The following is a 14,084-nucleotide window of genomic DNA, read 5'->3' as shown; positions in this document are numbered from 1 at the left end:
ACACATCCCCTGAAGACAGTTCGGCTACTCCTCTTCTTTCCTCAGACTTTGGAGAGCTAAACTTCTGGAAGTCCAGCCAGCAGTCTGGGCTGGTCACGAGCTTGGCTGTTGGACTTTGAGAGTAGGGGTCCTGGATAATTGAGCCAAGAACCTGGAATGGAGAGGCTTCGAGAAGATTTATGGGGAACATGTGGGTAATGCAGATAAATACGGAGACCTACACAGCTCTTCTAGCTCCTGGGGTCAAGGCCAAGGCTGGAGAGGCAGTGAGGTCCCAGCCATTATGGTTTCTCTACAGCAGCTGGCTCTGGGCTGTTCATCCCATCTGACAGGAAATCGTCTTCACTGTTCTGCTTCATCTTGATTTCCAGAACTGTGATTCGCTGCTTGAGCTTCTGCTGGGCCCCTGTGTACTCAGCCAGCAGGCGGGCAAAGCGGGAGTACAGGGTCTCCATGTTGGTCTCCAGCTGCTCTAACTTTTCCTGTACATCTACCTCCATGCTGGCCGCCACCTCATTCTCGTCCAACAGCCCCTCTTTCATCAGGATCTCTCGACCCCTCTCCTCCAAGACCTTCTTGGCATCAGGGTACTCAGTCACAGCTTCCATAAGATCATCCTTGGACAAGCAGAAGAGATCTGAGTAGCCAAGGCTGCGGATATTGGCCGTGCGTCGATTGCCCATTTTGCTGCCTTTTATGTTAAGGATACTGATCTCTCCAAAGCAGCTCCCAGCTGAGAGCAAGGCATACTGAGTCACACCATCATCAGCCACCACTGCCAACTTGCCCTCCTTGATTATATACATTTCCTTGCCAATGTCCCCCTTGCGGCAAATGTAATCTCCAGGGCTGAAGACCTGAGGACGGAGCTTCAGTACCAGTTCCACCAACAGGCCAGCCTCACAATCCTGGAAGATGCGTACTTTCTTGAGTGTGGACAGGTGGACGTTGATGGCTATCTCAGCCCTGAGCTTGGCTGGCAGGTTCTTGAGAACTTCTCGTTCATCCACAGTTTTCTTATTGGTCCACAGGTAGTCAAACCATCTGATGACCTTGGCTTCCATCTCCTTGCTGACCTTGCGGAACTGCATGTAGTGTTTGACGGCATCGATCTTGGCTTGAAACTCAGCTCGGGTGGCATTCATGTTGGAGATCATGGAACCCACATTTCCCACAATGGTGGCAAATATGAGGACACCGATCAGGAAGTCAAAGATGACAAATAGGTACTCCTCATCCTTTACAGGGGGGGGTGTCTCCCCAATAGTGGTGAGGGTCAGTGTGGACCAGTAAAGGCAGTAGATGTATTCCCTAGCCAGGTAGCCATACTGAGGGTCAGTGATATTGGGGTAAACCCAGGTGTCAACTCCAAAACCAATGGACTTGGAGATGGCATAATAGATGCAGGCATTCCAATGGATGATGACCAAGATGTAGAGGACTAGGTTGCTGATGCGGAAGATATTGGGGTAGCTGGTGCGCGTCTCAGTACGATCAAAGAACTCAAACATGCGAGCAAAATGCAGTAGACGGTTGAAGCGCAGAGCAGGGCTGTGGATGCCCACAGCAAAATAGACCAGGTCCGTGGGGATGATGGAAGCCACATCTAGCTTGAACTGCAGAGTGTGAATATAATTGTCCCGCAACTTTTTGGTATCTTTGACCAGCAGCCCTTGTTCCAGGAAACCTAGCGGAGATGAAAGCCAGTATATCACCTCCACCCTCAAACCTATCCTTTCCTTTAGGCTAAAGTTAAGCAAGGGACAAACTAGCTAATCAACTCTCCTTCCCAGGGTGGAGTATAGGAACTCACGCAGCAGGATTGGTCAGAAAGGTCCTAGAGACCAACCCCAGGTCCCAACCACACTAAGCATGTGGGAGCCGTAAGGTGCAAGGAGGGGTAGGTACCAACCCAAGTTTCAGCCAGACAGTTGAATCCAACACTGTGTCCAGAGGACTTCTTAAAAATTGGACTCTGGAGTTTGGACTTGTGGGTCCTGCCTCAGCTTCCCAATTGCTCACCCACCTGTGCGCAGTCGGATGAAGAGGTCTGCAATGTAGACCACATCTGAGACATAGTCCAGCACCAGCCACACCACGTAGTAGCCTTTCTGTAGGTCATTGAAGCAAGCTCTGTAGGAAGACAAGGCTGGGCTTTATCCTCTCAGGCAGCCAAGGCCCCTGGAGGTCCCAAGCTGAGTGGCCACTGTGTGCAGGGCTTGGGATGAACACTGGTGAGTCATGTTCAGCCCAATGCTAGAGAAACACAAACTTCTACCCTAACTCTTGTCATTACATAGACATCATGACTAGTCGAAGGAAGGAGTGGTTAACTGACTAGTTGGTCACCTTTAGAATAACACCCCTGCACCTTCTCCTGGCCAGTCTTCAATGCCTCACTCACAGTCCTCCAGCCAAACTAGGCCACACCAAAGCAACAAAGCACATGTTGTTCTCTCTGCCTGGGATACTCCCTTCTGCCATCCTCAGGAGTCTAAATAGCTGGCTCCCTCCTACCATGCAGGTCTCAAGTGAGATATCACCTTCCTCAAGAGGTCTCCCTGACTGTCCGTTCTCCAATAGCTCCCTCCCACCAGTCCCTGGAATCATCTTAGTCATTTGTTCTGTTTCATGTTTATTATTAGTGTTCCCCACTAGCCTGAGAGCTCCAGGAAAATAGAGACCATGTCTGTCTTGTCCACATTATCATCAGCACTGGGCATAGAGCCTATCACCCAATAGGTGCTGAATGAATGACTGAAGTGGAGGCTAGAGATGCTACTTGTAGAGGGTAGCTTTTGAACTGGGCCTGTAAGGTGAAGAATCTTCATGGGTTGAAAATGAATAAAGGGGGTCTTTTCTCGAGGAAATAACAGGTTACGATCCAAGATCAGTGAGTTCTTGGACTAGGGTCTTCTAGAAGGAAGAAAGCAGTGCCTGGGTCCAGAGGGCCTTAAAGGGCACGCTTAGGCTTGAACTTCATCCTGTGGGCAGTGGAAACATTGAAGGGATTTTTTTATCTTTTATTTTTATAGGGGTGGGGAATGACTTCATCAGATCTCTATCTCTACCAACCACGCTAGTTGCAAGAGTGGAGGATGCACTGAAGGGGCAAGGGGGCCTTGAAGGAATGGGCGAGGGGCTGTTGTAGTTGTCTCCGAGAGAGATGAGGGTGGGCCCACCTAGGACATTGTTGGTGTGGATGGGGAGGTAGGAACAGATTACAGATACCTGGAGAACATCCAACATGAAGGCTCGGTGCATATTAAATAGAGAGGAAAGGTGGAAGTTGACAGAACAGATGGAGGTGCCATTGGCAATAAGGAATCCCGGAGGAAGGCTGAGTTGGGGTGACCCCTGTGTTCACATCCACTTGGTGCTCTCAAGCCCAGGACCTGTGAGCTGAGCTGCTTTGAGTACCCCATCCCGGGCCCCTGCTCACCTGGCCACCAGTAGGCACCAGTTGTAGAGAACAGGCAGGGCAATGACAAAAAGCCAGCGGTAGTACCAGTCCCCAGCTGGGTCCAAGACAAATAATTCAAATTTCTTCCTGAGGAGAGAGACAGAGGCCAGGCTTGGGGATCAAACCCCAGAGTGCAACAGCACTCCAACTCCCAGATCCCAAGATCCCCAAGAAAGCACTACCTGAGGAAATGTGCAGGATAAGGGAACTGGGAGTCATGAGGAGCAGTCCTCTTCCCATCCTGACACCAATAGATGCCTGCTTCCCATGCCCTCTGGAGGCCCCTGGCCCAGAGTGTGTAGTGGGAGCAGTACTTTCAGTAAGGGTGAGCCTCAGAGACTGGGGAGGGACTTCCAAAGAAAAGCGGAAAAGCACCACTCGAGGAACCCATGTGCTTCCTGCATACCCGCTCTCCCTTCTCGGTCAATAGCCTCTAGCCCCCTGAAGCAGTTTCCCCAGTGCTGCATCCTGCTTTCACCAAAGCCCTTTCTACCACCCACCAGAAGTGGAGAATGTCAGCTTGGCCAGACACCTGTAGTCGCCTACGGATTCCTCAAAGAACTGTCCCTTCCAGCTCCATCTTCTCTGTCCCACACACGCTCAATAGTTCCAGACCTCTCCTGCCAGCCCTCAAGATGGCCTCTTCAAAGAACCAACTCTTTACCCACATTGTGACTGGAAGGGGCATAACCTCAACAAAACCAAACTCACTGCCATCAAGTCAATCTGACTCAATAGCAACCCCTCCTTGGGTTTCTGAGGCGGTATCTCTAAGGAAGTAGATTACCCTATCTTCCTTCTGAGGAGTGGCTGGTGGGTTTGAACCACCAGCCTTCTGGTTAGCAGTCAAATGCCTTAGGCACTCTGCACTTACTGACCACTGGGACTGGGGCTGGGGCTAGGGCTGGGGCTGGGGTGGGCATGCCCTTGGTGGAGCCGCTGCCTGCCCCAGCCTACCCCTCACTTAGGTGCCTTCATGAGCACTGAGGAGATCTGACAAGAGACACCTAGGTGAGAAAAGCCACCAGAATCACCCAGGGCAGGTGGGTCACTAGCTGTTGGGGAAGCTGTCAGCAGATACAATGGAAATGTTCTGGAATTGACAACATAGCAGGTGTACCCCCACACACACTTCTACCCCTGCCATGGCACGGTGCCCTGAAAGTAGCATTAAAGGGACCACCCAACCCTCTGACTGCATGCTTGGGAGCCCTTCAGCCCCCACTGGGGCTGGACAGCTATACTTGGTGCCCTTGCCCCCGCCGTCCTTGTCGCCTTTGCCGTCGCCTTGCTGGGTAGTCACAGCCTGGAGCTCAGGACCACGGAAACGCTCAAGGAATGAGTCAGGTCTAGGTTCCTCCTCACGGAAATTCTTGTTGGCCCATTCTCGGATGACCCCCACCAGGCGGACGATCCTAATGGTGAGAGAGAAGGTGAGCATGAGCCAGAGAATCGGCTGATCAGAGAGGACCTGCCACCAATAGCTCACTGTGAGGGAGATGGAAGATGGGCCGTGACTTCACCAGTGACAGAGCTGGCACAGAAAGAAAGCCTTCCCCTAGAGCTGGTGTCCGGAGTTTGTGCTTCTAGCCTCCTAAACTGAGAGAATAAATTTCTGCTTGTTAAAGCCAGCCACTTGTGGTATTTCTGTTACAGCAGCACTAGAAGATTCAGGCAGCTGGGTTCAGGGTTGCCCTAGACTTCCTGATTTTCTGAAAGAGCGTGTGACTCCTCCAGAATGGAGACCCAGGCCCCTCGTCTAAGATTAATTCCTCCCCGTGACAGCGAGACGGGCAAGTCTGAGGTGAAGCCTGCACTGGTCACTCATTGTCTGCCTCCTAGGAGCATATGTGGTTGGTCAGGACAGCACTGACAGTGATTCTCAGAGGCCTTGGTGGAAAAGGCCTAATGAGAGTGAGAGGAGGAGGGCCACGGGAGCCACCCTGGTAGGTCCCATTGGTAGGAACTTTTTGCAGCAGGACAGTAGTGAACCCACCTGCGGAAGCCACCCCTCCCACGCTGTGGGGCCTCCATCTCTGCCAGCCTCTGCAGCTCTGAGGAGGTGTCATCATCAGCCGCAGACTGTGGCCTGCAGAGGAAGGAACAGGGTAGACCAGGGGTTCTGTGGACATACCTTGTCTCCTATTGGCACTCCCTCCTCCTAGAACATGCCAAGAAATCCCTTGGTCCTTTTAGAGGGTGTCCTTGAGCCAAAGATTGTTTGCCTCTGGGGCATCCTTGAAATGATCCGTCCATCACAGCCTTACCTACTGCTGGTCCTGTGGTCATCTTTGCCATTGGCCTTGATGGTAGGGGGTGCATGGTGGTTGTGGTTATTGGCTGGGGAGCTCTTCACACCATTGGATTTTTCTGTCATCCTCCATGTACAGTCCCAAGAGCTGGGACCCTCACCTGCCAGGGGAAGGATTAAGAAGGATACAATGGTCATGGGGACATCAAGCTTAACTGGCATAATGTATTACACAAAAACATTGTTCCACATTCTACTTTGTTGAGTAGTGACTGGGGTCTTAAAAGTTGGCAAGTGGCCATCTAAGATGCAACAATTTGTCTCTCCTTGTCTGGAGCAAAGAAGAATGAAGAAAATCAAAGACGCATGGAAACAATTAGTCCAACGGACTAGAGGGCCATGCAAACCTCAACCTACATGACCCTGAGACCAGAAGAACTAGATGGTACCAGGCTACCACTGTCAACCACTCAGAAAGGGATCAAATTAGGAGATCCTGGATAGAGTAGGAGAAAAGGAGAAAAACATGGAACAAAACTCAAAATCTTAGAAAAGGCCAGGCTTACTGGACTGATAGAGACTGGCAAAACCCCTGAGACTATAGCCCCTAGTCACCCTTCAAGTCTGGAGTTGAAGTCACTCCCATGGCTTCCAGCCAAGTAACAGTCAGGTCTACAAGGTTAACACCTACACCAAGAAGATGCACTCCTTAGACCAATCAACCATGGAAGGTCAGAAAGGCAGCATTTGCACAGGGAGATAGCTCGGAGGGCAGAAATGCATAGGAAAAAAGGACACAGAGAAAAGGCAACCACAGGGAGGAAGTGGAAAGAGAGTTGTTACATTGTGGAGACTGCAATCAGTGTCATGAAATAAAATGTGTATAAACTGTTGAATGGAAAACGACTATGCTCGTAAACTTTTGCCCAAATCACAATTTTTTTTTTTTTTATAGAAGAAGAAGGCCACAGAGGATCCAGCCACTCACATAGTGCTGGTGAACAGGGTACTGCCATGGCAGGAATCAGCATTGTCTGAGTGGCAGGCTCCAAGCATTAAGAAGATGATGGTGCTCCCTCCCACCAACTCTGATAGGTAATTGAAAATGACCACAGTGCTGAACTGCAGCATGTGTTAGATGGCCCAACCCAGGTTCTACCCTCTAAATGACTATTTTGAAATATCAATGATCAAATCTAAAACAAAACAAAAAAACGTGAACAAAAATGGTTGAACCCATCTCTGGTGACCCTGCTTTGCAGATGTCTGCCACATGTTTAGGAGCTCTGGTGGCATAGTGCTTAAGGCATTTGACTGCTAACCAGAAGGCTGGCAGTTCAAACCCACTAGCCACTCCTCAGAAGGAAGATTGGACAATCTACTTCCGTAGTCACATCACTTCCACGTGCCTTCAAACTGGCCATACCTCCAAGTTCCTCCCCCACAGAAGTACATGTTCCTCCCTTGCCCAAAAGAACTGCACCCCTGCTCAAACCACCTCAGAGCTCACACTCCTCAGGTAGGAGTCTCCTCTCTCATTAGCTTCTTCAATCAGTTCCAATCACAGTCTTTCCAGCACCATCTCAATAAGGCCCATCAAGTTGAGTTTTATGGATTGAATTATGTGCACCAAAATGATATGTGAAAGTCCTAACCCCTGTACCTGTGAATGTGAGCTTGTTTGGATATAGATGTTTTCTTTGAAGATGTTATCAGGTGTTACAGAGGTCATATTGGAGTAGGGTGGGTCCTAACCCTAATCCCCTCTGAATGATGTCTTATAAAAGAGAAAAACAGACATAGGGACACAACAGGGGAAGACAGATGCCATGTGAAGATGCAACTATAAGCCAACGAACCCCACAATATGCCTGGGGCTACCAGAAACTGAAAGAGACAAGGAAGGATCTTCCCGTAAGGTGGACACAGAGAAAGTATGGCCCATTGACTCCCTGATTTTGAACTCCAGCTTCGGGAACTGTGAGAGAATAAGTTTCTGTTCCTTGAAGTCACCCACCTTGTGATATTTTCTTATGGCAGCCCTAGGGAACTCGTACACTGAGGTACAAGAAAGGAGCTCATGGATGGTATAGGGAGAGAAGTTTGGAAGACAGTACTGAGGGGGATGGCTCACGTGGGCCCTATATGCAGTTGTCCAGCATTAAGAGTCTCTCCTAAGGGCTACAGGAAGCCTCTGAAGGGCTGAGCAAGAGCATTCCAGGGACAGTATTATATTTTAGAAATATCTTTGTGGCTTCTGGGTGGAGGACAGATTAGAAGGGGAGCAAAGGTGGAGGCAGGGTGGCCAGTGGGGATGCTGGTGCAGGAGGTCTGCATCATCACTGGTGAGGATGGTACCAATGGGACAAAAGGACAGTGGGTAGACTGCGAAACTCTTTAGGAGACAGAATGGGTTTGACTTAGAGGTGGCCTGGGTGTGGGGAGTGGGAGAGAGTAAGTGGGTGAGATCACACAGGAATTGAGGACAAAGAGAGGATCCAGGGCACTTAAGAGTTGAACAAAGGAGGAAATGCCCAAAAATCAGACTGAGAAGGAACAGCCTGGAAAAAAAACAGAAGACTGTGCTCCAGTGTCTCTTGACACAGGTTCAGGATGACTGAGACACTCAAAGCAGCTGCTTCCTGCCGGGGATATCAGAAGAAAGACACGGTCAGCATGCCCCCACCCCCCAGATGTGCTGACACCCCTAATGCTGGACTTGCAGTCCCTAGCCTCTTCCTGGGCCCCCTCCCCAGCTTGGTCCAGCTTGGGAAACTGTCACCATGGCGATGGCAGGCACATCGAGCGCTGTGGTGAGTGGTAATAACAAGCAGCCGCAGAGCTGCTCGCCTGGTGCTCTCTGTGGGACTGTGGCATCAGGATGCTAATGAGGGCACCTGGGGGAGAAGACCAAGCATCTCTGAGTCCCTGCTTGGACCCTGGGGGCAACAGGTCATGGAGACAGAAAGTTCCAGGCGATGCAAACAAAGTCAGGGCCTCACAATGATCAGGGTTTCAAGGATGGTCTCCTAAAACAGGTGGCATTGAAGCAAAAGCTTGAAAATGAAGAGGGACTGTAACTCAGACCCAGGCCCAGAGTGAGTCTTAATAGATCTCTGTTCAGTGAATGAATGGAGAGGTAGCTGAGGGCAGTGAAAAGCAAGTCCATTAAAGAGATGCTGAGGACAGTGATGTGGGCAGTTTGATTCAGAGTGAAGAGTGAGCTGTGCTTACAGAAATAGGGCAAAGGAGGCCAGGGCCAGCCCAAGGAAAGTCTCAAATAGCAAGTAAAGGACTTGAGACAATCTCCTGTTGATAGAGAGCCAGTGTAGGCAGCCACCTAGTTTCCCCACACCCTTTACTGATCATCTCCAATAGCCATGACCCTGAGCCCACAAGAGGGACATCTTGAGGGCATGCCATATGTTTGTGTCCTCTCTAAGGTTCTGGCCCCAAGAGAAATTCTTCTCTCATGATCCCTGCCCCTTCTCTGCCAAAGAACAAACTCTTCCCTCAACCTGAGTCAGTGGCAGCTCTGCCACACACACTCCCCTTCACCAGAACTGCCCCTTCAAGTTGGTTGCCTTCGAAACAAGGGCTTTCCCATACCCCGGCAGGCAACTAGGTTGTTGTTATGTGCCATCGAGTCAGACCCGACTCATAGTGACCCCTCCTTGGGTTTCTGAGGCAGTATCACTATGGAAGTAGATTGCCCCATCTTCCTTCGGAGGAGAGGTTGGTGGGTTTGAACCGCCAGCCTTCTGGTTAGCAGTCAAGTGCCTTAGGCACTATGCTACCAGAGCTCGGATACTCAATCCAAGAAACCTTATCTAGTTCCGGAGCTCCACTCACCATCATGTCCCAAGGCAATGTTTCCAGCCCAAGTCCCTCTCTCCCAACTTCCTCATCCATATTTCCAACTACATGCTGGACATCTTCGGGTTGGCCCACAGGCACCACAAACCTGACATAGCAAAAAATGGGACTAAGTGCATCTTCACCAACAAATGGGCTTCCCCTCCAATTTACTGTTCATAAAGGACCCTGCCCTCAAACCAGTCACCCAAGCCAGAATCCTAGATATAATCCTTAACTCCTGGTTTCCTTCAACCCTAATATCCAGCTGGTCTCTGTCCTCAGTCAACTATCCACCCAGCAAAGTACCAGAGATCTGGCCAGCACTACTCTCCATTTCTAATGTCCTGGCCTGGTCTGAAGTCTTCACCACTGCTCTCCAGGCCTAGTGCATCAGACTCTGACTGGTCCACCACTCACAGGGTCTGGACTAGAGGTGTGGTATGGATACCATCAGTGTTTAAGTGGGAGTTAAAGATCTCTGGGTGGATGGATCATGGTTCTTTATGTCATTAGAGAAGAGTAGGAGGCTGAGGATCTGCAACCTTGACTGATAGTTCAAGGGGCTGACCAAGTGGAGGAGATGAGGAGGGCAGGCCAAGTAGTATGAGGAACATGGAGAGAGTTCTCAGGGAAGGGAGAGTTTCAGAAAGGGAGGAGTCTTCAGTGCCAATGCTGCTCCTCAACAGCAAGAAAACAAGGACTGCCCACAGAGCCTGAGCCTTCTTTCCCCAGAGAAGAGAGCTGGAATAAGACCACTGGATTGAACAAAGGGGGACACGGCTGGTGACCTTACCCAAGGAGTGGTGGTAACAGAGGGCAAGTGTCACAGGATCTGTTATTGTTGTTGTTAGGTGCTTTCAAGTTGATTCAACTCATAGCTACCCTATGTCCAACAGAACAAAATGCTGCCAGGTCCTGCACCATCCTCACTTGTTGCCATACTTGAGCCCATTGATGCAGCCACTGTGTCAGTCCATCTCATTGAGGAGCTTCCTCTTTTTCGCTGACCCTCTATTTAACCAAGCACAATGTCCTTCTCCAGGGACTAGTCCCTCCTGCCAACATGACCAAACTAGGAGAGGCAAAGTCCCACCATCCTCACATCCAAGGAGCATTCATTCCTTCTGTGCTTCATCCAAGACAGGTTTGTTTGTTCTTATGGCAGTCTGTGGTGTATTCGATATTCTTCACTGACACCGTAATTCAAATGCATCAATTCTTTTTTTATTTTCCTCTTCATTGTCCAGCTTTGACACGCATATGGGGCATTTGAAAAGATCACGGCTTGGCTCAGGTGCACCTTAGCCTTCAAAGTGACATCTTTGCCCTTTAATGCGTTAAAAGGGTCTTTTGCGGAAGATTTGCTGAATGAAATACATTATTTGATTTCTTAACTGCCGCTTCCATGGGCATGGATTGTGGATCCAAGGAAAATTAAATCCTTGATAACTTCAATCTTTTCTGCATTTATCATTATGCTGCTTATTGGTCCAGCTGTGAGGATTTTTGTTTTCTTTTTGATGAGGTGTAATCCACAGTGAAGGCTGTCATCTTTGATCTTCATCAGCAAGTGCTTCAAGTTCTCTTCACTTTCAGCAAGCAAGGTCATGTGAGCTGCATATCTCAGGTCTGGGACACAGAGTCTAGAATTGAGTAGTAGGAGGTGAGGAACAAGAAAGAGAGAATGTAGCTAACTTACTAGAAGTTTGTGAGAGAAAAGAGAGAGATAAAGTGGGAGCTAGGGGAGGATGTGGGCTGAGAAAAGTTCTTTGTGTTACTACTTTTGTTATTATTTTACATAGAAAAAGATAATAAAGCGAGTTAAAGGGTTTCAAGGAGAGATTCAGTAACTAATGAAAACATCTGCTTTAGTGATCAACACCAGTTGAGACTGGAGCCCATGAGAGATGGGATAATGGATGAATCCAGACACCAGAGGAAGAGAGCATAGACTCATCTATAAGACAGGAGGATGGGCTTTTCTGGAGCAGTCCAGGAGGAAGGGAGGCAAGAGATATGTTTTAGATGGAGCTACAGTGAAAGACAATTGAGGGGGCTTACTCTTAGAAAGGGAGCTCTGGTAGCATAGTAGCTAAGGCACTTGACTGCTCACCAGAAGGCTGGCGGTTCAAACCCACCAGCCACTCCTCGGAAGGAAGGTTGGGCAATCCTACTTCCGTAGTGATACTGCCTCGGAAACCCAAGGAGGGGTCGCTAGGAGTCAGGGCTGACTCGACGGCACATAACAACAACAACAACAACTCTTAGAAAACCCTAGCCTTCTCAGTGAAGTGGGAGGGGTTTCATCTTTAGAGGCACCAGGCAGTTTGCAATAGCTGGTGCCAAAGTGGACAAGGGAAGCAGAACAAGTGTGGGGGAGGACCGTGCTTGATGGGGAAGACTAAAGGCCAGGGAGTTGCTAAAGAGAACAGAGACAGGGAGGGGATTCTAGAGGGACAGTGAGATGCTCAAGGAGGATGAGTCTGAAACCAGGCATGAGGCCTAATGATTCTACAAAAAGCCCAGCTCCAATCATGGTGTCCTTGTGGGCTGCCTTTCTCTTCAGCCACTTGGAATCAAGGTGAACAGCTAGCCCAATACTTTACCGAAAACCAGCCTAGCTCAAAGGGGCTCCTGAATCCTGGTTGAAAACATTTTTAGGATAATTCCTTCAGAGTGTGGATGGCGATGTTAAGGCCATAGAGGGAAGGGACAATTTAGTCATACAACCAAGACTAGAAGCCAGAGCTACTAACTCCCAGTTTATGGCTCATTCAAATGTTCACTTTTCTTCATTTATTTATTCCATGAACATTCTCACAGCACCTCCTGCATGCCAGGTCCTGTGCTGGGGGTGCTGAGATTAGAGAGATGAGTCTTACAGGGTTCCTGATTTCAGTGATGCTCCCAGATTAAAAAAGGAGACTGCTAGGAACAAAAGTAATCCTGAGAGTCATTACTGTCCACATTTTATTCTGTTTCTGAGCAGCATTCAACACATCTTACTTGCTCTTTCTTTCTTGAAGCACTTGGTTTCCACTCACTCTCCTGGTTCTCCACAACTTCACTGGCCCCTTAGTATTCTTGGTAGAAGCCACCTCCTCGTGCTCATCTCTCAAGGTTGGAGTACCCTGGTCCTCAGTCCTTGGATGAATCTTTTGTTTATCTTTTCTCTCTCCATTATTTTCACCTCCAGCCTCTTTTCTTTAAAAAAAAAAAACTTTTTATTATTGAGTGAAAGTTTACAGAGAAAATTGCTTTTCCATTCAATAATTCATGCACATTGTATGTCATGACATTGACTGCAGTCCCCACAATGTGACATCACTCTTCCCACTTCCTCCCTGTATTCCCTGCTTGCATTTGTCCATCTTTCCTTTCTCTTCCTGATTTCTGTGCTTTATCTCTGGCCCAAAGCTGCTCTTTTGATCTCATATGGCTGATTCTTCTAAGGAGTATGTATCCCTCTGGTGTTATTATTCACCTTAAAATATATGCAGACATTTGTATGCTGGTAACTCCCAAACATAATATATCAGTGGCCGGAGCCTCCTCCACCTAAAAACTCCAGTTTGCCTGACATTACTGATTGGATTTCAGTAGGCATCTCAATATCAATATGTCCAAACTGATCTCCTGATCTTCCCTGCCAAACCTTATTCTATATTTGTCTACATCTCATTTAACGACAAAGTCATTCTCCTAGTTACTCAGGTCAAAACCTTTAGAGTCATTCTTGACTCCTCCTTCTCTTTTATATCCCACACATTCTACATATGCAAATAATGTGGGCTATACTTTCAAAACATGTACCATATCCAATCACAAGGACTGAATATTCTATCTGGATTGAAACAACCTAACTGAGACAAAATGTATAAAAAAACAAACAAAGGAAAAAAAACATTTCCAAGACACCTGACATTAGGCCACAAAAGACAGTGATCCCTGAAAGGCAGGAAACAAATTAGGTGAGGCCTAATATTGTCCCATCTTATTGCATTACCAATGTTTCCAGACCATGACACGGGGAAGGGAAACCCCAGTGGAGCTTAGTGGATTCCCTGAGTTGAGGAGACAGAGCTGAGAAACCAGGGAGACCAAAGCAGCTAGAGTTCACAATGCACACTACTGGAGAGGAGAAAATTTCAGAGAGAGATCTCTGGAGATCTGCAGAGTGTCCCTTTCAAGCATTTAGCTGAGAATTTATTGGCACACATCTATGAAGAAGCTATCCATGGTTGGAGGAAGAGCCATCCCCTAAAATTAGAGGTTATAGTCCCTAATTCCTTCAGAGTCCCTAATTCAGGCTGTACACGTGGACTTCACCAGATGGAACACACAGGAATCAGATTGACTACATCTGTGGCAAGAGGCGGTGGAAAAGCTCAATATCTTCAATATGGATTACGTCTCAATATCTTCAGCCAAAACCAGGCCAGGAGCTGATTGTGGAACAGACCATCAACTGCTCATATGCAAATTCAACTTGAAGTTAAAGACAATTAAAAC

General features: G+C 48.5%; 1 protein-coding gene across 1 annotated transcript in view; it reads right to left on the bottom strand.

The window, feature by feature from the left end:
- Positions 1-281: 281 nt before the first annotated feature.
- Positions 282-14,084, bottom strand: part of CNGA2 (cyclic nucleotide gated channel subunit alpha 2) — a 40,135-nt gene continuing 26,332 nt past the window's right edge. Inside the window, 6 exon segments of the mRNA XM_042782926.1 lie at positions 282-1,687; positions 2,027-2,133; positions 3,443-3,550; positions 4,708-4,878; positions 5,460-5,552; positions 5,731-5,862. Coding sequence (XP_042638860.1) covers positions 282-1,687; positions 2,027-2,133; positions 3,443-3,550; positions 4,708-4,878; positions 5,460-5,552; positions 5,731-5,862 — 2,017 coding nt within the window.

This window comes from Orycteropus afer, unplaced genomic scaffold (assembly GCF_000298275.1).
Source record: "Orycteropus afer afer isolate SDZICR_OR568_19922 unplaced genomic scaffold, OryAfe1.0 scaffold00519, whole genome shotgun sequence".
NCBI lineage: Eukaryota > Metazoa > Chordata > Mammalia > Tubulidentata > Orycteropodidae > Orycteropus > Orycteropus afer.
The sequence above is the reverse complement of the archived record's forward strand: the minus strand, read 5'-3'. Positions and strand labels throughout refer to the sequence as shown.